The sequence below is a fragment of the Delphinus delphis genome, chromosome 2 (genome assembly GCF_949987515.2).
Source record: "Delphinus delphis chromosome 2, mDelDel1.2, whole genome shotgun sequence".
Taxonomy (NCBI): Eukaryota; Metazoa; Chordata; class Mammalia; order Artiodactyla; family Delphinidae; genus Delphinus; species Delphinus delphis.
Genome location: NC_082684.1, coordinates 64,863,359 through 64,885,654, shown reverse-complemented (window position 1 = coordinate 64,885,654; position 22,296 = coordinate 64,863,359). Strand labels below are relative to the sequence as shown.

The 22,296-nt window shown below is 43.9% G+C and overlaps 1 protein-coding gene across 1 annotated transcript in view; it reads right to left on the bottom strand.

Moving 5' to 3' along the window:
- Positions 1-5,880: 5,880 nt before the first annotated feature.
- EGLN3 (egl-9 family hypoxia inducible factor 3) overlaps positions 5,881-22,296 on the bottom strand; it is a 32,203-nt gene continuing 15,787 nt past the window's right edge. The window contains exons 2-5 of the mRNA XM_060004699.1: positions 15,722-15,841; positions 13,989-14,125; positions 12,156-12,229; positions 5,881-11,288 (exon numbers count right to left, since the gene is read on the bottom strand). Coding sequence (XP_059860682.1) covers positions 11,257-11,288; positions 12,156-12,229; positions 13,989-14,125; positions 15,722-15,841 — 363 coding nt within the window. The 3' untranslated portion in view covers positions 5,881-11,256. The remainder of the gene's footprint in view (positions 11,289-12,155; positions 12,230-13,988; positions 14,126-15,721; positions 15,842-22,296) is intronic.

Here is a 22,296-nt window from a genome sequence, read left to right as displayed (position 1 = left end):
TCTGATAGGGTCCAGACAGAGACAGAAACTACACAGGAATTTGAACATTTGCAACCATACGGGGATGGTTAATATAAAGAACTATTTACAGGGAGTACACACTAATAAAGCAAGAATACCCTAGGACTGAGGGAGAACAGCCAAGGAAAGAACAAACTTTCCTAGGCTGAGATTCACATCTCCTTCCAGAGACAAGGCTGCAGCCCACTGCAAGGTGGAGAAGCTCTAGATGCCCGGGGCCAAAGCTGGTCCAAAACGAGGCTGGCGGTCAGGTGTCACAGGCAGAGCACACGGGCTGGGGACCAGCATTACAACTTGCTAGAGGGTGAGCACAACTCAGTGTCCTACACTTAACGCTGGCAACCGTGGGGCACACTGCACACTGGAAGGCACTCCCTTCCTCCTACAATGTCCCTCCAGCACCCTCTACTGACAAATTTAGCACTGTTCCGGATGGCAGAGTCTGGCTCCATTATCAAGGCAATGAAGGGTAGCATGGAGCTGAGAGGTAGTAAATTGGTAACCGTCTAACTTACTTGCTGTCCGTTGCACCTCCTTTTCCTTCAACCAGTCCCACAGCTGCGCGGGCTCTTTACCTGGCACAGTGCCCTGAACCCTCATTCCCAAAGGGGCTGACAGCATTCCCTGCCCATCTGTGCGGCTTTTTTCACCCCAGAAGCAACACCATTGACCCAAGAATGTCAAACCCGAGTGGCTCACCTTTGTAGCTAGAGACTCCTTCCCCGATCTCAGAGCGGTACATTTTCCGAGCTTGGAAACACTACAACAAGAACTAGTCGTGGGTCCAGACCTTGGGCGAGTGTATAACCACTACCCTGTGGGCAGTGGATATGGAGTCTGGCTCAAGCGTGGTGACAGTGGTTTTGCAGGAAAGAAAGGCAGAACTGGCGACGAGCGGGGAGAAAGTCAAGCTTCTGAGGGAGGATGAGCTGCTCTTTAAGGGTGCCTCCAAGCCCGAGCTTGGCTGTTTGTTTAGAAAACGATCAGCAGCTGTGAAGGAACTCGGCCCTTATGGGTGGTTAAAGGTCACGAACACTGCTCCTTCGAGATGGTGGGCGTGGCTAACGCAGCCTCCAAATACCTGTTTATGGCTCCCTCACGTGCACGCACACTAATGAGGGCTAGGAGAAGCACCTGGCTGAGGTTCAGGGCAAACAGTACTGGGACCCACAGTAAACAGTCTTTTTTTTAAAGACGCAGCTAGACGTAATCTAATAGGAAAAGAAATGGCCGTGCTGTGGTTATTCTCCGTGAGGATGAAACTTCAGAATACTGTGACTTTCATTTGTCTAGGTCACCCCCAAGACCAGGCTCCTTTGTGGGTTTAGAGATATGAGCTAACTTGTCCAGCTCTAAGTGCTCAGGCAGGGTCAGCCGTTACTCACCCACCGCTTGCCTCTTACCAAGGAGTCAAGTGAAACAGGAGGCAGAGCCCCCCCCCCCTTGGGGGACGTTGTAAAATGAGGAGGAGTGCCTCCAGCTGCGGCCACCCAGCAGACGCCACACCTGCACCCCTCCTCCACGCTCCCCGAGCCCGGCCTCTCCTCCGTGGCCTGACTGAACCCTGGTTCCTGCAGCCCTGGCTCTCAGAGCCTGGATGGCAAACGGCGAATCTGCTTCACAAGTGAGTGCATGTGTGAAGACGCCAATCAACAGCCTACCACCGTTTTGGTATATTTTTAGTAAAACATAGCTTTCACCTTTTAAATGTCACCTGGAATTAATTGACTTGTTTTTCACAAAACCCGAAAGAGCCCACATTGGCTCTGTGTGACCTGGAGGGGCCTGCCCTGCCCAGGGCCCTTCTGAGAGAAGCAGCCCAAAGCAGCCCTATAGGGATTCTACCCCATCCCCTCCATCCATAACTCTAGTGAACACCTGCCCCCAGGGCAGTCAGTCCAGATTTCTGGTCTGGCCCTAAAAGATGAGCTTTGCAAATCATACTCTTTCCTTGGGAATTGGAAAACTGAAAGCAGCTGGAAAGTTCCGTAAGTGGAGAGTCACACAGCAGGAAAGTTGTATGACTAGGGTGTCAGGAAACTCTTCAGCTGAGAAAGAGTGGAAGAGAGAGAGAGTTTCCTCACTCCTGACTGCTCTCATGGCTCCTGCGCTAGTCCAGTGAGCCTTGCCCTGTTTGTGGGCTGTTCTTGGACAGCCACGACATTTCCTCTGGAATCCAGACCGCACCAGAGCACTTCCTGCTGGAGTGCTCTCTGGAGGATGAGCATGGGGGCCCTCATTTAGCAGCAGACCTTGGAACAAAATCCCGGCCTCCAGACCAAACTGATGAGGCTGCCCTCAAAAGCAGGGGTGGCCCTGAAAATTCTTGACAGCGGTGTGTGGCCGACGTCCCACTCGTCAGAAGGGAGGTCTGCCCCTTCAGACGCCAGCAGGTGTGTGCCGGTGGCCAGCCGGAGTCGGGCGAGTCACGGGAGTTGGAGGGAGGCCATGGAGAATGGCTTCACGCCCTTCCCTAAATGAAATAATGTCTTAAACGCTCACTGTAAATTATCAGGGTGGCACAGTCTTCAAATTGCTCCCATCCAGGCTTGGCTCGGCAAGCCTCACTCCCTGTTCGATGGGGCCAGAGAGGAGTGGAGTGGGGCCCTTAGGAAAGACAAGGGAATCGCCCCCGGTCTGGCGTGCAAACCAAATCCGCAGGTGGAGCTAAAAAAGTCACTTCAAATTTTGGTTGCTCTGCATATGCACATGAGTTAGCACGAGTAAGGATGTGGCCATCAGAGAAGGGAGAAAATCTCCCTCTGAAGCTCGTGGGGGAGATTTTGTAGGTCCCTGTAAATAAAGAAATAACAGTGCTGGTGGCCATGGTAAAAAGCACAAGCACACAGCCTCCCGGTAGAGGAGGAGGGCAACTCACTCCTTCAAATGGCCCTTGGGGAACACTCAGGCTTTCTCAGTGATGTCCAAACACTTTTACACACCCCCAGCGAAATTCATAAACATAAGTACCCCCTGCATATTTGAAAGCTGATATCTGGTTTTCATCTTAAGCTTAAACAGTTGCAAAGAATACAACTTCCAGTAAAGATTGACATTTTAACATACAACTGTTCCGTTACTCTCTTAAAGGTAAAAATAAAACTAGACCATGAGATAGAATGACTGGAAGGTGAGGTAGAGGAACACTGAGTGGAGATCCTCTTTAGGGACCCATCATCATCCACACAAAACGGTGGGAGCAGACCACTCTAGGCAGAAGGAACAAGTGCAAAGGCCCTGAGGCAGAGACAAACTCGACTTGTTTGCAAAACAGAAAAATGCTAGTGTAGTGAGAGATAGGCTGTGAGGGGTAGGTGGGGCTGGATCATGTAGAAGTCCAGACACTATTGTGTTGATCTCTTCGTTTTGCCTCTCCACACTCCCTACTGTTACGGCCCTGTCCTGAGCCACAAAAGCCTGACCTCACCTGTGTCTCTGTCAGTGGGCAGTTGACTGGTGACTTCTAGATGTGCTTAGCCAAGAGTGCACTCCAGCAGTTCTGACGAGGGAAAAGCAAGAGGGTGGGATGTTTACTACCCCGGCTCCCTTCTTGCAGGGTCCCATGGGCCGGCTGGGTTCCTTCAGCAAAGGTCCCAGCTCAGGGAGCCTCTCTGTTTCTGGTTACTGTTTCCTTCCCTTTCCTTCCTGCAAGCCTTGGTGCCTGGGGTGGTTACCACCTGCTTTGGAGTGTTGGGTACCGCGCTGTCTCTTATGGTTTCCCTACCTGCTCCGCACCTTGGTGAAAAGTCCTTTTATTTAACTCTCCTCCAATGACCTAATTTGTAGGTGTCATCCATAGCTTCCTGGGCCCCTGGCTGGTATTCCATGATTAAGCGGTCACATTTTATTAGTAGTATTCTTCAGTCCTTTGATAATTCTTTCATCCTGTGAAGCTACATCACAGACCTTTTGGGGTTTTTTTTTAGCTTTTGTTTCCAAGCGCCTATTACAGTGTTATAGGAAAAGCACAGTGACCGTATACATAATGCACCACAGAGCCAAGAGATACTTGAGAGACAACTGCTCCGTGGAGAACAAAATGCAGTCGGAGGCCATGAAGTTCAAGTCTGGAACGGCATTCCCATGCACAACCCTCTCTGGGGAACGCAAACTCCACTGCCCTCCCCAGGTTCAAAACTTCCACTTCCCCCTAGTGTTAGTTGGAACACTTTTAGCCATAACCATATTTAGTCATATCTGGGGAGGGGGGGTCAAAAGTCAAAAAGAAGAAAAAGAATGTATATATGCTTACGTAGCTAAGGTCACAGTTACGGCTAACACACTTGTCTGGGAAAGCCTCAGTCAGAGGGCTCAGGACAAAAAGCATACCAAGCCAAATAAAACCTTTCCCTTCAATCGGGTGGACACTAGCTGCTTTCATTCATCTCAATCCAAGAATCACCCTGTCAAGTCATGGCTTTATCACACTGTGGAAGCCTTAGGTGGCTGCAAGGCCACTGCCGATGGGAGACTCCACGCTAATCACTGCAAGTCACAGCTGTCTTGTTTTTTTTTTCTTTTTTATAAATTTATTTATTTTATCATTTATTTTTGGCTGCGTTGGGTCTCCGTTGCTCCGTGCGGGCTTTCTCTAGTTGCGGTGAGCGGGGGCTACTCTTCGTTGTGGTGCACGGGCTTCTCATCGCGGTGGCCTCTCCTGTTGCGGAGCACGGGCTCTAGGCTCACAGGCCCCAACAGTTGTGGTACGTGGGCTCTAGGCTCCCGGGCTTCAGTAGTTGTGGCACGTGGGCTTCAGTAGTTGTGACACGCGAGCTCAGTAGTTGTGCCTCGCGGGCTCTAGAGAGCAGGCTCAGGAGTTGTGGCGCATGGGCTTAGCTGCTCCACGGCATGTGGGATCCTCCCAGACCAGGGCTCAAACCCGTGTCCCCTGCATTGGCAGGCAGATTCTTACCACTGCGCCACCAGGGAAGCCCTGTCTTGTTTTTAAAGCATGTTTCCTTCATCAAGATCATATTAATTTACTGACAAAAGGAAATCTACAGACAGACAGCCCAGAGAGGAAGCAGGAGGTAAAAGTGGATTGTCCAGTTGAAAACAGAACCTGTGCCGAGGAAAAGTTTCCCTGACATTGGTAGCTAAGCCAAAAAACTTTGGTGCAATACATTGTACCCAGACATTTTGCTCCCACCTTCTGAGAAAGCCAGAAAAGGCCAAGAAGTGCAGGGGGCCCATGAAAATAAGAAGCAAAGAAGAAAGGATGTAGAGGTTGGTTAAAAATAAAATTTATCAGATGAGAATTAAGTCCTGAAAATGTTATCTCTTCCCACAGGAGGATGGAAAAAAAAATCTGCATGTCAAGGAGAACATAGGCCACAGGATGAATAAGCATAAAAATAGGAGGAAATGACCAAGCAAACGTGCCAATCCTGCGGGAGGAGGGCTCTTCAGGAGGTGCTGACCTTCCAGGACAGGCGTCACCCTCCAGCGATACAGAAGAAACTGGCCGAGGGGCTGATTCTGGTGGAGAGAGACATTTTTTTTCCCTCTATACCTTTTTCAAACTGTTTGCTCTCCGTCCCCACCCGCATGTGCATTTGTTACCTTTTCAGAAAAATAATAGATCTTTGGAAAACACTCTAGGGGAATTCCTACTTCTCAGCATTTTTCTGGCAGGTAACGTGTCCCAGTGAATTTTTCAAAATCCAGAGAGTTAGCAAATGCTTAAATTGGGTTGAGGATGAAGGAAGCTGGCAGCAAGCAGCCAGCCCTTGGCCGCTAGGAACCCGCCCCCAACCAAACCCCCACCCCACCCTCAATAGCTTATCTTGAGATCTGCCATGAATTTGGGCTGCTCCCAAAGCTCTCTTCAAAACAGGCCTACCACACCCAGACCCCATTCCCATTTAACTGCCATTACAAATGATAAATGAAGTCCCAAATCTTCTACCTTATGACGGATCCGCCTGCATCCGTCATAAAGGATATGCCGTTTTTCCTTCAAGAAATAGGCACAAGACAAAGACTACCTGTTGAATGAATTTTTAATGACCCAATGTAAACAATGAATTTTGTTCCACAACTGATCTTAAATCTGTATGCAAAATTGTGACAGTAAAACACAACTGCCATTCCCTATCTGAGATGTTTCTCTAACCTTAAAAAAAGAATCGCAGAATGGTCTTATAAAATTTCTGAAAAATCTCAGCACTTCGGAGCACAAGCAGCAACTTCTTCCAAAAAAGCTGACTTTTCTAAGTACTAAGTTTATCAAAGGTCAATCGAACAGAATTCAAGAAAGAAATCTGGGCTTCCCTGGTGGCGCAGTGGTTGAGCGTCCGCCTGCCGATGCAGGGGACGCGGGTTCGTGCCCCGGTCCGGGAAGATCCCACGTGCCGCGGAGCGGCTGGGCCCGTGAGCCATGGCCACCAAGCCTGCGCGTCCAGAGCCTGTGCTCCGCAACGGGAGAGGCCACAACAGTGAGGGGGCCCGCGTACTGCAAAAAAAAAACAACAACAACAAAAAAGAAAGAAATCTGGTGCTTTTTCAACATTCATAGTCTTCCAGAGCATTTAAATAAGCAAAAGAGCTGTGTGTTTAAAGAAATTAAAATGACATCCTTCTACAAGCCACCTTAAAATGATTAGATAAGAGACTGTCCAAGTGCTTTGGAGAATTAAAAATGTTTCTACATCTCCACTCAGTGTCACTTAGAGGTGATGACAGAGCCTTGCCTAGCCTCCTCTCTTGGTTTCCACGTATCAGATGGAGAACTGTCAGTAACAGAACCACACCGTCATCTCCGCCTGAAGCCCAAACTGGAAAGTTAGGTGTATTAAAAAGAAAAAAGTTTTCTTTCCTCCCCTCAGAGGGCATCAACATAGGGACATGAGGGCAGCAGCTTGGACGCTGTCCAAATGTCCCCATGCACTGTGGCCTGCCGGGAGGCCTCCAAACCACACCCAGGAAGTCCCAATCTGTTTTTCTTCCAGATGGTCCACAATGCTTAACCCTGCTCTATGGGGAATGGCGCGCTCCATACAGCTCCTGCCCAGGGTTAGCCAGGAGGCCAATGTCGCCCATACTTCCTCCACGATCCTGGGAGGCATGCAGCAGAGATCCCATTGCAAAGACAAGGGAGTATTCAACTATGACACTGATGTTTTCTGCTCATGTGGTTTCTACTGAATAACTGACATTCCTTCAGGATACTGGGCATGAGACCCTCGTTGATAACCCAAACCTCATGTAAAAACATCAGGCGGCAAGCACTTAAAGATTCCCCTCTTCCAACTCGACTCATTCCTGCTTTTGTCTGGCATCTCCTCTGCAGGAAGGAGACAGCAAAGAGAGCAAATACTGAGGAGCTGGAAGTCTTGAGTGTGCTATTCCTTCACCATGTAATGTCTGACAAGCCATCTAATTGCTCTGAGTCTGTTTCCTCATCTGAAAAGAGGAAGAGCTGTCTCAAAGCTGCAAGGAATAAACATGTGAGGGCGCGTAGCACAAGCCTGGCATAGAGCTTATTCTCTGAGTATGCAGAGTCATCTTACCGACTGCACTACATCAGGACACGAACCTCTGACCTTGGCCTTGCAAATGTAAAGAGAAGATAAGCCACAGTAAGTCCAGGATCTCAAAGGATCTAACCTATCAACAAGGAAAGATAGCAACATATTAAAAAATCACTTTTGGATGGGAGTAGAGTCGATCTGAAGCCAGAGTGGGTCTTAAACATAAACCAGCATATATTAGCCAAGAGTTCAACTATAACCAGCTTCATCTTGAAAAGAACTATTTATTTCCATTCTGTTTTGACAATAGTCTCTAACCATCTGGCTAACCAGTATTCTTTTCATGCCATTCAAAAGAGTCAAGACTGAAGCTAAGTCAATTTTGTATTACTTTTATTTAAAATAACTTTACCAAGTACATTCCTTGGGCTTGTCCTCATAGTTGATCAAATATAAAAGTACCTGACATGTCCAAACCCCTATTTTATATAAACTGCTGACCCAGCATGGCATTTCCCATCACTGCTTCCTAAATCACAGGAAATTTCAAGACCGTAGGGCCAAAAGAAATTAGGATGACCCAGCCTCTAAAAAACCTGATTTAAAGAAGAAAACCCAAATCATATCTGAATGGATAATTCATGATCCAGACAGCCCAGCATTTAATTGGTATTAACTACTCCACTGAAGACCTATTTAATGCACTTAGGTAACACTTTTTATTTCCATGAAATTGGATCTTTGGTTCAAAATTTAATCTCCTGCCAAGGACTCTGCACTATGTAGGTGACGTAACACTGAGGTAGGCTCTTAACATGTCATTGCCAGGAATATAAAAGAAATTGATCCGATTATTTGCTAAATAATGTTTCTTCATCAGGGCTAAGTCGTCCCCTAAGTGTGCTGTCACAGAGAGGAGCAAAAAGCAGTCACTATTAGTTGTATTTTTCAGGACTCAAATTCAGCCATGAAAAGAATCAGTGCATTAAAAATTGACTTGATATATAGTTTATTAGGTTATAGGACCTTTGTCTGGAAGGAATAAGCAAGGCCTACGAGGTCTGATCTTCTGGCAAGTCAAAATATTGACTAAAATGAAAGATACAAGACATACTATTGGAACAACATGATATTCCTTCAGAATATCATCATTATCATTCTCATGACATTAGTAATCATGTAAAAAACTTAGCTACCATTTTAGGGAATATAAAATCCCTAATAAATAACCTTCTTCCATTCTCTCTTGCTGAAGTGTTTTGAAATTGTTCTGAAGGAGGAATGTAGTCTGTCCTATATGAAGCTACTCTTATGTTACTCCCACGGTCCCTGGACACAGAGGGCAGAATCCTCTTGGTTCAATCTTCAGATTCATTGTGGTCAATGACCTCTTCAAAGAGGCAAACAGACAGGAGAGGACACTGTGACCAAAGCTTTCTAGTTTTCTGAGCCTAAATTTACAGGTCAACAATAAGAGAAAGACGTATGTGCAAAACTTCTAGCGAGCCCTTCCTGCCCAAGATGGAGGAAATGAATCAAACCATTAAAACGTGACGACAGGGGCTTCCCTGGTGGTGCAGCGGTTGGGAGTCCGCCTGCCAATGCAGGGGACACGGGTTCGAGCCCTGGTCCGGGAAGATCCTATATGCCGCAAAGCAACTAAGCCCATGCGCCACAACTACTGAGCTCATGTGCCACAACTACTGAAGCCCGGGTGCCTAGAGCCCGTGCTCCACAACAAGAGAAGCCACTGCAATGAGAAGCCCTCGCACTGCAACAAAGAGCAGTCCCCGCCTGCCGCCACTAGAGAAAAGCCCGCGCGCAGCAACAGAGACCTAACGCAGCCAAAACAAAATAAATAAATTAAAAAACAAAAAAATGGGGCTTCCCTGGTGGTGCAGTGGTTGAGAGTCCGTCTGCCGATGCAGGGGACATGGGTTCGTGCCCCGGTCCGGGAAGATCCCACATGCCGCGGAGCAGCTAGGCCCGTGAGCCATGGCCGCTGAGCCTGCACGTCCGTAGCCTGTGCTCTGCAACGGGAAAGGCCACAACAGTGAGAGGCCCGCGTACCGGAAAAAAAAAAAAAAAAAAAAAAAAAAAAATGCTACAGCAGGAGAGTGAGTTTATTCAACAAGTATTTACTGAGCCCTTACTATGTGCCAGGCACTATTTTAGGTGCTGGGAATACATTCCATTGATTAAAAACATACAAAAATCCCTGTCTTCATTGTGCTTACACTCTAGAGGAAGGATACCAGACAATGAACATAATAAATAAGTAAATTACACAGTAAGTTAGGAGGTGATGAGTACTACAGAAAAAAAACAGAGCAGTCGTGAGAATGAAGACAAGTCTTATCTGGAAATTTTCCAAACCAGACACACACACACAAAAATATGCTTCTTTCCTGGAAAGTCTATATATCTGTCAGTGACCAAAGAAAATATTTCTGGCCCCTTAATGTTCATGGGATTTTCAAACAAGAAATTACAAGGATTTAAAAAATATGAAAATGGAGTTGAAAACTAAGAAAAGTAACTTGCATAAAACAGGAGCTCAATAGAGAGTTCTTGAGGCAGCAGAATCTGTGCTTACTGTAGGAGCAGAGCTTCCCACAGTTCTAGCAAATTCCATGATTCTGGCCACACTGCCAACCACAGTGGATCTGAAGTCAAATCTGTTGAAAAGAGGCTACTAGGGTCAGAAAATGTGGAAGAACTCAAGCAGCTTTTCAGGATTTTTTGTTTTATTTCCATTTCCTTTTTAAAATACAGTGCCCTAGTTTTTGTGATTTTCTTATTTTGTTAAAGAAGAAGGGTGAGCTCATTAGAAAGGAAAACTGAAAAACAGGAATGCCCACATTTCCAACTCCATCTCCAATCTTAAATCATTCAAGATGCACACGTTTATTGTATATCAGTAGACCCAGGTCTTTTGACACCATTATCAGAGGCTGTTGGCTCTAAACTACCAGGAAGATTTTTTCCCCTTGATTTAAATTCAGATTTCATTTCAACAAAGCAACCAGAACAATGAATGAATGAGGTTCTCTAAGTCAGAAGTGAAAATAGAAAATAAATGGTGTTGTCATCTTTGATCAGAAAGTCATATTTTCAGCAAAATGGGGCAGAGGCAGCAAGTCCAATTTGCAGGACCAGGAAAAAGGAGTGTCCACCCACAGGATATTTAGAAATTGATGACTATGACAGCAGCCCTTTCTAGAGGTAATAACGTCATTAGGTTGTGATAATCCTCCAGAAACCCCAACAGCCCTGGATTAAAAACATCTGGAAATTGTTCAGATGACACAAATTTCTGTTTCCTGCTGTTAAGGCTTCAGTGATGCCTCTCTGTGGCATCTATCACCGTCTAACTTCTTTGCAAACCTCCTCCTTTCAAATCAGGAAGTGTACATAAAGTGCAAGTAAGATTCAGTCCCTCGCCTGTGCTTCCAGGTTCTTGCTTTGATACCCAGGATTACCAAATCTGACAATGAAACCGCTGGCCAGCTAGGTCGTCTGCAGGTATTTCTGGAGTTAGCAAATGAGTTCATCTGGCAAAGAGAGTGTCTGAAGGTAGATGGAGTCTTGGCAAGAAAACACAAAGTACCGTACGCAAGACAGGGATGTGAATGATGCAAGCAATAGGGGGGTTCTCATCACCGAGTCACTAAAGAAGTGGCCTTCTTTGGATCTCAACTCTTAAAAGTGAATTCAGGAACTGTTACTAAAATGAATGAGGCCAGCGGATTTCAGATCAGGGTCACTCCTCAGTGAGGGCAGGTTCAGTTTTCCCTGGGTTGGGAAGAGAAAAGAAAATGAAGAGGGTAAGGAACCAGATCTGATGACTTTCATGTCACAAATGTCACCCCAAAAGCCTCCGGCAAATGCTTCCCATCTTACAGAACAAAGTTGAGCAGAGTGCCTCCTGACAGGGCTTAGCAAAATGTGTTTTCTTTGGGATTTGCTAGGTAGACAGTCCAAATGGATCATGGGTTAGGCAATGTTACATACATCTTTAAGATTTCTTAGATTAATTTTTCTTGATTAATATGCCCACAAGCACTGTGACTCTTCAAGAAAGAGATACAGTATATAACATTTCCCACATTTGGGGACCAGGAATTTTACCTTCCCGCAAACTGACTTGGCTTTCAATACAATGTATTTTCGGAAACGCTGCTTTACAATACTGGTTGGAGGGGACAGGAATGACCTTACGTCATATTCAGTTTATATTACATGAGCCCAGTTTTTTTAATGAGAGTCACAGTCCCGTACCAATATAACAAATTAACCGTCGTTGTTGGGATCCACTGTATTTCCTTTGCAATGTGCCAAAATCATGGGCAAAATTTAACATTATGTTTGACGGACAAACATTAACGATCAAAAGTTAACTGTTTCCCATCTATTATAAACTGTCACACAATCAGTGACAGTCACAGGGGATGTCCTTCGCATTTTTTCTGATTTTTCCAGAAGAGCTAAGGCCAGGGTTTCAGAATTAAGTCCACCAGGCTGTCATCATATATATATATGCAGTCCTGCATATACATACGGCTGAGACTGAACAGAGTATATTAGAATATACATAAAAATCTCGAATAAAAGTCAAGGATTGACTTGGTCAAAAGTCACAGAAAATTATCAAACACATACTAGTTAAATTCCTGAATTTCTTTTTGGCTTCTGCCCTTTCTTCAGCATCAAAGTACCAAACAGTCATGGCATATCTGTGAAAGATAAGTAGATATTAGAAAAGAGGTTTAAAAATACTACCAAAAATAAATACTATGAATTTCACATAACAGTCATTTGTAAAGCCAACATTTAAAACTTTTCCTATTATCAGAGGTCCATCCCAATTTTAATTTAAAATAAACTTCTCTGGTTTCAAGTCTATTTAAATGTAATAAAACATTTAAGGAATTCCATGTATGCTCCAGGCATTATCCTGGGCGATGGGAATTCAAATGGTCATGTGAATACATCAGCCTCTTACTCAAGGAGCTCAGGCTCTAGCAGGCAGGAAAGGAAATTTGACAAATAATGTAACAGGTTAAGATGATCTACACAGAAAGGGCTAGAAGGGAGTCATTCTGCTAAAGACTGAGATACCTAAGCTGATGGGGAGAGCACAAAGGAGTGAAGCTTTGAAGAATAACTTATCAAATGACGGGACACGTAAAACTCCTGGCTTTTTTCTTTAGTTTTGGACATTGAGGCAACGATGCAATGGCCTCAAGCTTTCTACTGCGTCCCATCTATGGGACAGACTATAATAGGAGTAATTTCATGCATGAGTTTTCAAAAAGTTGCATTTTATTATTATTACTAGTTAATGGAATTTCTATAGCACCTGACTTTTTCCAAAGGCTTCCCATCAGCATGTGCTAATGTTTCCCCTGTGACCCTGGTCATAAAGGAACTTAGGAAGAATGAGGGAATTCTGCACAAATGACAGGGTCCAATTATTGTACAACATTAAAGAAGCCACAAGCAGGCTTTGCTGGTAGAATCAGTTACCTGCTCACCCAGGGCACGTCCCAATTTGGTATTTCATACGCAACTCTATGTGGGGCTCAGATCTGTGATTTCTGGAAGGGGCCACATAAACCTTAAGCTGTTAACCCCTGTGATTTTGATGTAATCAGTCTTGTTAAGGTTTAGGCATTACCTTTCTACCCAACCTCTCTCCTCCCTGCGCCCAACTGCTATTCCCAATTCAGGCTGCACCCCACAGAGCTCCAATACCACCTGCTTTGGCCATAAAACAAAGGCAAATGAGAGGCAGAATCTGAAATTAAGATTACATCAAGGGTTTTCAGATTAATAGTAAACAATACTAAATTGTTCAGTTACTCTGAAAATCTCCCCATGCATGATCTAAAGAAAGAAGTCTGAAAAATCCAATTGTTGGGACATGATGGGTATAGTAAGCCCAATCTAATTTTAAGCTCAGGAAAGGGTAAAAAGGAAAAGAAATCAGAACAAATTCCTCTTTCTTTTTTTTTTTTTCTTTTAAATTTGTATCGGAGTAGAGTTGATTTACAATGTTGTGTTACAAATTCCTCTTTCTCTTCTCGAGGTTCTTTCTCTGCTTGCAACTGGCAACTTGTAAACTCATCCAGAGCTAACCAGACAGAATTCCTGTTATGTGGCAGCCAACATTCTCCAGGGGTGGTTCAACGTTAGGTTTTTTTTTTAAAGGGGGTAGGGGGAAGAAAGGAGAGAAGAGAAAAATGCTCTGGGAAATTCGGAATCCAAGATGCTCACCTAATGGAAAACAATTTGTTAATAGTTCAAACTGATGTTAGGTTTGTGTACTAGAGAACCCCAAATTTCTCCTTTAATTTTTATTGACTTCAAACAGGTTTGCTAGGAGCTTTGGGGGGTGGTTGGTCCCTCATCTGCATAGAACACAAGTTTAGAGAATTCTCTGGGCGTTTGTACACGGAGCTTCTCAAGAGGAATCGTGGCCCTGGCCGTTACCTGGTTGCATAGGAAGGCTGGACTTCATGTGGGTTCCTGCGGTCTGACCAGAAGAACAAGAGTCTGTCAAAAATGGGCTCCACATCCGCTATGAACGATTTCCCTTCTGGAAATATCCGCAGGACCCCACCATGTAGCTGAGGGCCACAAAGAAGGGAGATTATTGCCTCACACATAGTCATTATCAATGATACGTCAGCCTCATCTAGAAACAAAGCCATCTTCCAGCCGCCACTCCAAGCGCATGTTACTCCCAAATTTTTACTTCAGCCTCATCCTTTGTATTAAATGTTATTTCAAATTTGGCTAGACATATCTCCTTATTCACTTCCCACCAAATGAAGCCTTCCCACCCTCATAATCACGGAGTCCATGGATACAACATGGAGTACTACTAGGTCAAATCATACAGAATTGCCAATATTCGACTGTTTCTGACCTATAACCCCCTCCCGCCCCTCCCCCCAGCAATTTCATAGAGTTCAGTCTAATATTAACAGCTCCCTAGGATAGGGACCACACAATAACCTCCCCTTCAATTAGAATTTACAGCTTTCTTTTGAGCTCCTCTATCTCCTATCCGATTTCATCAGTTGAAAGTTACATGCTCTTTTTTCTGAACTCTCAGACGACCTTATCTTTCATGACATATATCACTCTCTTCCTTGAATTACTTTTTTTTACATGTACACCCAAGCTGTCCTACTAGAATAACCACGTCAAGGTAGAATTCAGACCTCACAGGTCGACGTTTCCTCACAGCACAATGCCCGGCGCTAGCAGGCACTCAACTATTTTTTGAATGATTTCATACTTTGTGATTTATCATCACTGATCTGACAACTTTACCCTCTTGCCTATAACGCTACCTTTCAAGATTTCAAAGGACAACTAAGGGATATATTTCAGTCACGTTACCAATAGGGAGCCGACACAAACCTTGTCACTAATTCACTGGTTTCCCAGGCTTAGTTTTTCTGACCCCAGATAAAATATCCTTGCTTTATGACAGCAAGTATCTGGCCTAATGAATAGTGAAAGGAGTTGCAGAAGGTTCAAAAGCCAAATAAGCCTGAAAAGTCCTCCAACTTCTCAGACTCCTAAATCATCCCCAGCTTTCAGAAAGCATACATATTCCAGACAAATGTTTGTCAGCGTGGAACCAGACTTCATATCTCTATCTATATATATGTTCAAAAATATAAAAATAAGCCATGAAACCTTTGGCATTCACAAACCATAGTAAACCATGGCAAGAGGCCACCAGGGAGACATTTTACTCCAAGAGGGAGGACTGTGTGGGAAACCTCACTTGGGGATAGTTTAATATCCTACAGTTCTATTTTTGTGAAATTCTCTCAGTGTTGCTCCTGGCAGGGAAAAGTATGTATCTTATTCCACATTGAGACTCAAGAATCCTATCAGCTCTGGATTAGACTAAAGAAATTGATCCCCATTCCTAAAATTATAAATTATTTTCTCTTCATCAACCATCAAATTATAACCTATAACCTAATAATGGCCCTACCCACCCACTCCCATCAAATTAACTTCATATCTATTATTTTCATCTCATCCACTTTAGTACTAACACCGTAAGAGGAAAAAAGAAAAAATATGAAATAGAAAGGATTCATCAGTGGGGATTATGAACTGCAAACTTTCCTCTAAGTCATCTGAATTCTTTTCCTATAGTTCCTAACCCCTCACTCTACTCCCATTATTCCAAGTACCTTGGCATCCCAGTTCTTGTTCAGATAGTAGATGCAGGTGATGCAGCGGCCGTCACCGCTGGGGTTGTCCACATGTCGAACATAACCTGTTCCATTTCCTGGGTAGCAAGCCACCATCGCCTATGGAGAAATCCCAGGGAAGCTGGTTAACAAAGCTGAACCAATCTTCTCCCACCAGTGAACAGCTGAGTAACACAGTCTCCTTGGGTGCCACATGACATAGTTGACTGTTGGCTTCTTCACTTCACGTACAGTACATGAATTTGGACTCTTCAGCGTATATGATTAACGGCCAAGTTATACCTTATGGCTCAGCCCAGTGGAAAGTAGTTCAACAATATTCCCACAATTCTAGAACATTTTGGACAGTATCTATGGTTGTCATTAGGATGCCCCGCCTTTCTTCAATCTTTCTTTTTGAAAAAGCAGGTTCTGGGTTCCCACCCTAGAGCCACAAAATCATAATCACTAGGTTTGGAGTTTAGGGATTATGCATTATTGACAAGTGCCCCTGAATCACTGAATCAATGGCTAAAGATACTTGCATTTACAAAGAGACAGGAACCAGTGATGAAGGAGAAAAAGGTTAGGCTTGTACAATAAAATGCTTAGGATAGAAAGAAGAGGGGAGGGTCAATGGAAGCTGTGCCCCGACTTGTCAGCATAGATGATAGTCAGATCCAGTTCATAGAAAAAGCCACAGACACATCTTAATGCATTTTTCAATGCTTGTCTTCCTCCTCCTGACAATTATCAAATTAAATGATAACCTGAAATTCTCTTCCTTTTGCCCAAGCGCTACCTGTATCAGTCAGGTGGAGAAATAAAGCAGGAAGCCAAACTAAAAATCCTACTAACAAGTACTATTAGGGAATTACTATGAAGAGGGTAACAAATCTCTAATTGTTCCCTGGAAAATTTATAGCAAAGAGTAGAAAAAATTAGACAAAGTGTAAAAAGCCAGTTCTTTCCACAGGACACTGACTTATTTCTAAAATATCTTTGTAGGGATGAGATACATGCAGGGAAGATATTGTCAACACAAGAGGAGAAAAAGGATATTTTTTCTGTTTTGTTTGCTGATGTATTCTTAGTGTCTAGAACAGTTCCTGACGCACAGAAGGTATCTGATTAAATTTGATTTTTTTCTTGGAGGGGAGGGGAGTACCGCGGGGCTTGTGGGATCTTAATTCCCCAACCAGGGATTGAACCCAGGCCCTCAGCAGCGACAGCGCGGAGTCCTAACCACTGGACTGCCAGGGAGTTCCCTTTTTGTGTTGTTTTAAAATTTGATAAATGAATGAATAGCAAACAGCTCTTTCCTCTAAACAGTAAGTTTACTTTCTGCCTAGATCAATAGAGATTTTTGTCATTTTAAAGCATATCTTCAAACATACATGTAGCGATCCAGTTCACATTTTCCTTCATAAATGGCAAGGCTGTTTCACTGGTAAAACAACCAGTCAGGTAGAGTCCAAACTAATAACACTAGTGGCTCAATGAATCAGCTTCAAAACCATGGGTGCCAAGTCACTCCCAGTGGTAACACGAAGACACGAGCTAGGCATGTACTTGAAAGGCTTCTTGCACACTACAACAAAAATAAGGCTGAATAGTAACTTGGCTTTACGTGGATCTTAAGGCTTAAATCACCGTCTCTCTCAAGCATTGTATCCCTATACAGCTAGCAATCCCCATATCCTGCCTTTGAATGTCTAAAATGTCAATGCAGTGTCATCTGAGAGCTGAAGTTAGGCTGTGAGCTTGAACATCTTTCAGAGGCGGAATTCTGAGGCTACTCCAATCGAGATTTAACAAATGTTGGTACCACCAAGCAAAGGATGGCTTGGGGAAAGGTGATTGGTAGCAGACAGAAATGATGAGTCTAGCTGGGGAAGAAGAGATAAATGAAGTCGCCTGTAATGACTAGGGAATTACCCATCCCTGGAAGCAGCTATTAGGATTATAAGAGCCACCACTGAGCCAATAATGAAAGTCACTTAAGCCACAAACAATTATAGGCTGAATTCCCTACCAACTCAGCCTCTCCCCACTGTGAAGCTCTGAAAAGAAGAAAAAGTACTCCATCAGTGCTACATAATCGGGCAGAAACAGAGACACAGATGTAGAGAACAAACGTATGGGCACCAAGGGGGGAAAGTGGCGGGGGGAGGTGGTGGTGATGGGATGAATCGGGAGATTGGGATTGACATGTATACACTAAAATGCATAAAATAGATAACTAATAAGAACCTGCTGTATAAAAAGTAAATAAAATACAATTCAAAAGAAATGCTACATAATCTTATATTCTTAAACAGCTTTACTCTAAGGAAAAGGTCAGTGGTCTGGATGTCTGCCATCTAATTTACTCTGCAACTAATCATGTGATCCCAGGCTTGTTTCTTTCCTGTAAAAAATGGCTTGGGTTACCCAGCCTCTGATGGTCCAAGAAGATCTCAGACTCTATCTAAGCATCAACCCCGGAAGCAGCAACAGAGTTCTTCAGGGCATTAGGAAGTGCTTAACTGCCTCAGGACTCAGCTTGGAGCAAATACTGATAAAAAGAGACACAAACTCAAAAAAGTACGTCCTTTTGTATGTACTGCTGCATCTATAAAACCCACCCGTAGAGAAGGAGCTAGCACATTCCAGGGGACTTATCACTAGGACAAAACTCCTAAGTGTCAGCAAAGTATCAGATTGCTTAAGGGAGAGAAATAGAGAGAATTTTTCTGGCCAGAGTGAATCTTCACCTTCTCTCCTGGTTCCTGAAACCATAGCATCAAGTTCAAAACAACGCAAGCAAATCACTGTGAGCCTCAGTGGGCCTGTTGAAACTACACAGGCCAATTTTATCAGTGTTTTCTGGACAAGAGCCACAGGAGATGGGTCTTGGCTTGGGCACATTCCCAGTATCTGTTGGGTTTTGACACAGTCTAAAACCAGGAGGCTAAGGATGCGCTGAGAAGCAAGGCTCACTTCAATAACGTCATGCGTTTCTATGCCAAATCATGCACGGGGCAGAAACAAACCCTGGAAACTGATCAGTTAGTTCTACAGAGCTGCTATCCAAACCTCATCAAGCCAGCAAGGGAGTTAGAGTGTACAGAGGAGGAGAACGCTCCAGGACAATAAGAACATCACCAGAGTACTTCAGTGATCATGTGACAAACACGCTGCGCAATAACACCGACACCCATCAGGAGGAAGTCTCACTTATCGCCGACTTTTTATTTGCCAGAACTTGCGGACTAGATTAATATTTGAAATCTATACAAGTTTAATAATATGTTAGTGTGACCTGCAATAGCACATACAATTTAGTCCTATACTTCTATTCTTGGATGGGCAGATAACTCCACATGTCCCCTTATGTATTCACCATCCCTTCCTACGGCCCCATCGTGGACACCCCCCACCCCCCCGCACCATGCCCAGAGGCTTCTCCATAGCTATGTAGCAAAAGGAAATGAGTGGAGAGGGGTGAACCCCTCCCAGGCTCCCAAACTGGCTCTAGACCAGAGATACGTGCTCTGGATACCTAGGCGGCCACGTTCAGGCAGTAAATGTATAAGGATTCTTTGAAAATGTACACAGACCTATAGAACTTTTTTTTTTTTTTGCGGTACGCGGGCCTCTCACTGTTGTGGCCTCTCCCGTTGCGGAGCACAGGCTCCGGATGCGCAGGCTCAGTGGCCATGGCTCACGGGCCCAGCCGCTCCGCGGCACGTGGGATCTTCCCGGACCAGGGCACGAACCCGTGTCCCCTGCATCGGCAGGCGGACTCTCAACCACTGCGCCACCAGGGAAGCCCCAGACATATAGAACTTTGACAGCCAAACCCAAGTAACAAAATCTGCTCGCCAAATGCCACAGGTGGAAAGAAAACAGTTTCTGTTAAGGGGTATTACTGAATTGGCTTCATAAAAAGCCGTATCTCATCAATCCCAAAGGTAAAGTTGAAAGAGGAAAGTCCAGGATTTCCATCCCAGTGCCTAAACAGAATGTTCTTAATTGAAACAAGTTTGATCGCATATATACACCATTTCAAAAAACTGGCATCATTGACCTCCACTGTCATTCATGGGTGGGAAGGGGACACATCTGTCCTATCCCAGCCTCCACTCAGATTCACCACTTCTCTAAAAACAATCAACAACATAGACGTTTCATAGAAACGTATTTTACATCACTCATGACTTCAGCGTCAGTCACTAGTATGACTTGATCTTAAAAAAGAGAGTGACGTTTTACATAAAGTTTAACTCAGCAAATTAAAATAGTAATCAAGTCTTATTTTACTTACCAAATTTGCAATAAATATGAACCCATTTTTAAAAATTTGTCAAGAATAGCATAACTTCAAAACTGCCAGGCTGAGTGACCTTTAAACTGGTATTTTGGTCCATGGCCAAATGCTAGGCCCCTCTAACCGTGAAGCAGAAATACCAGCCAATCTTGGTAAGGATTTGTTTTGAATTACGAACGGTCCCTAGCAAAGCATATTTTAATAAAATGTAACCTAAACACAGAATAACCTGTACTTAACCTCTTCACACCTCAGTTTTCTCATCTGAAAAATGGGTTTATGAGGATTGACGGTGACAATCCGTGTAAAACAGTGCAAGGCCTGGCACACACTAAATGCTGCTTAATGTCAGCTATTTTTAAAACTGATGATGTGCATGTTTTTGTCTTCCCCTCCACTGGGGCTTCAGAATGTCTCCCCTTCAGGGATCCGATCCTACCTAAGTGCTTTGTAGCTTCGAACCCGGGGCTGGCAAACTCATATAGCCTGTGGCCCTTGCAAGTAACATAAAAAATTGAAGCCAACCAGGTATATATGTGTCAAAACTCTAGAGTGTGTACCATGCTAACTACAACTAGGGAATTTTCTAACCTTGGCAATGAGGGGCCGGTGTTACAAAATCTTCAGATTTTAGGACAGTAGCAGGGAACTGAACCGGATTTGTATGTAAACTCTCCTGTATATTTTTTATCCCGATTGTTAAATCAGGGCCACAAAAAAACATATCAGGCTGGATTTTGAGATCACTGTCTGAGGCTCTCCCAAGAGATCAAGCTACTCTGTGTTACTTCCTGAGCTACAAGGAGGCACCTTCCCCATTTCTCTTTACCAGGCTCAGATGTATCCTTCATCCTTCAGTGCCATCCACATTGCACAGGCCTCTGCCAAACCTCTCTCCCCTCAAGTCCTTCCCCCATGTCCGCTCTGGATATAGCAATGGGGGCCCAGGATCCCTCCTCTCTTTACCATAAGACGCTAACCACATAGAGTATTAGATGTGTAAAGACTTGAGAAGAAATACACAAGGCCATGCACCTTGTTTAGCTTGGAAAAACAGCTAAGCAAATGTAAAAGCTGAAGTTTTCTGGTCAGAAATGGGTCCAGTTTATATTACCTAAATCGGACAAAAATCATATGATATCACTTACATGTGGAATCTTAAAAAATGATACGAATGAACTTATTTACCAAACAGAGATAGACTCATAGACATAGAAAACAAACTTATGGTTACCAAAGGGGAAGGGGTGGGGGATAAATTACGAGTTTAGGATTAAAATATACACACGACTATATATAAAATAGATAACCAACAAGCACGCACTGCATAACACAGGGAACTCTACTCAATATCTTGTAAGAACCTATAATGGAAGAGAATCTAAAACAGAATATGTGTGTGTGTGTATGTGTGTGTAAGGGAATCACTTGTACACCTGAAACTAACATGATATTGTAAATCAACTATATTTCAATAAAAATTTAAAAAAATATATATATATTACCTAAATCACTTAAATTCCTCCAATATTTACAACGCATCTTTACAACATAGTTGCAACTATGCAAAGCTTTCTTCAACAGTTTCAAGAAAATGTCACTAAACAAGAGTTCACCTTGCGGCCAGCCTCTTACAAAAAAGCAAGCTCTCAGTGTGATGAACAGCTCATAAGCAGAAAAAGTGCTTTAGAGTCTTTATATTCATTCTCATGTCATCTAGATTGGCATAAAGAAATTAGCTGGAGATAACGTAGGCACTTTAAGGAAACAAGTGTGCAAACTGTCACTAGTTATTTTGGCATCTTGCTTGTTATCTGTCTTGTTAGTTAAGAGCAAGCCTAGCTAGTTCCTTCCTCCTAGTGCCCTAGTTAAAGACTGATGTAACAAAATGAGGGAGAAATGGGGAATATGCTTTTGGTGGGCAAAAGCAAGAGCTGTGTCCAGCTACCACGTTCCCCTTCCCAAAGTTTCAGCATCTGACCACACAATTCAGAAGATTCAGAACATCAGTTAATATCCATCAGGTAAGTAATCTTGAAAACGAACCCCAAGTTTTTCACTAAAATGTCTTCTACTATTCTGTTTCTATCCTGGGAACTTCTGCCTTCCTCGTGTGCCCTAAATCCACACTAAAAATTCCCCTCCCTGAACCCACGTACCCAGAACTCTGCCACATATAACCTCACCTCCAATTTAGAGCAATAATCATTATGCCCCCATACCTGAACTTTGCTGAAATGCAGGAGCTTCAGTAATTCTGAAA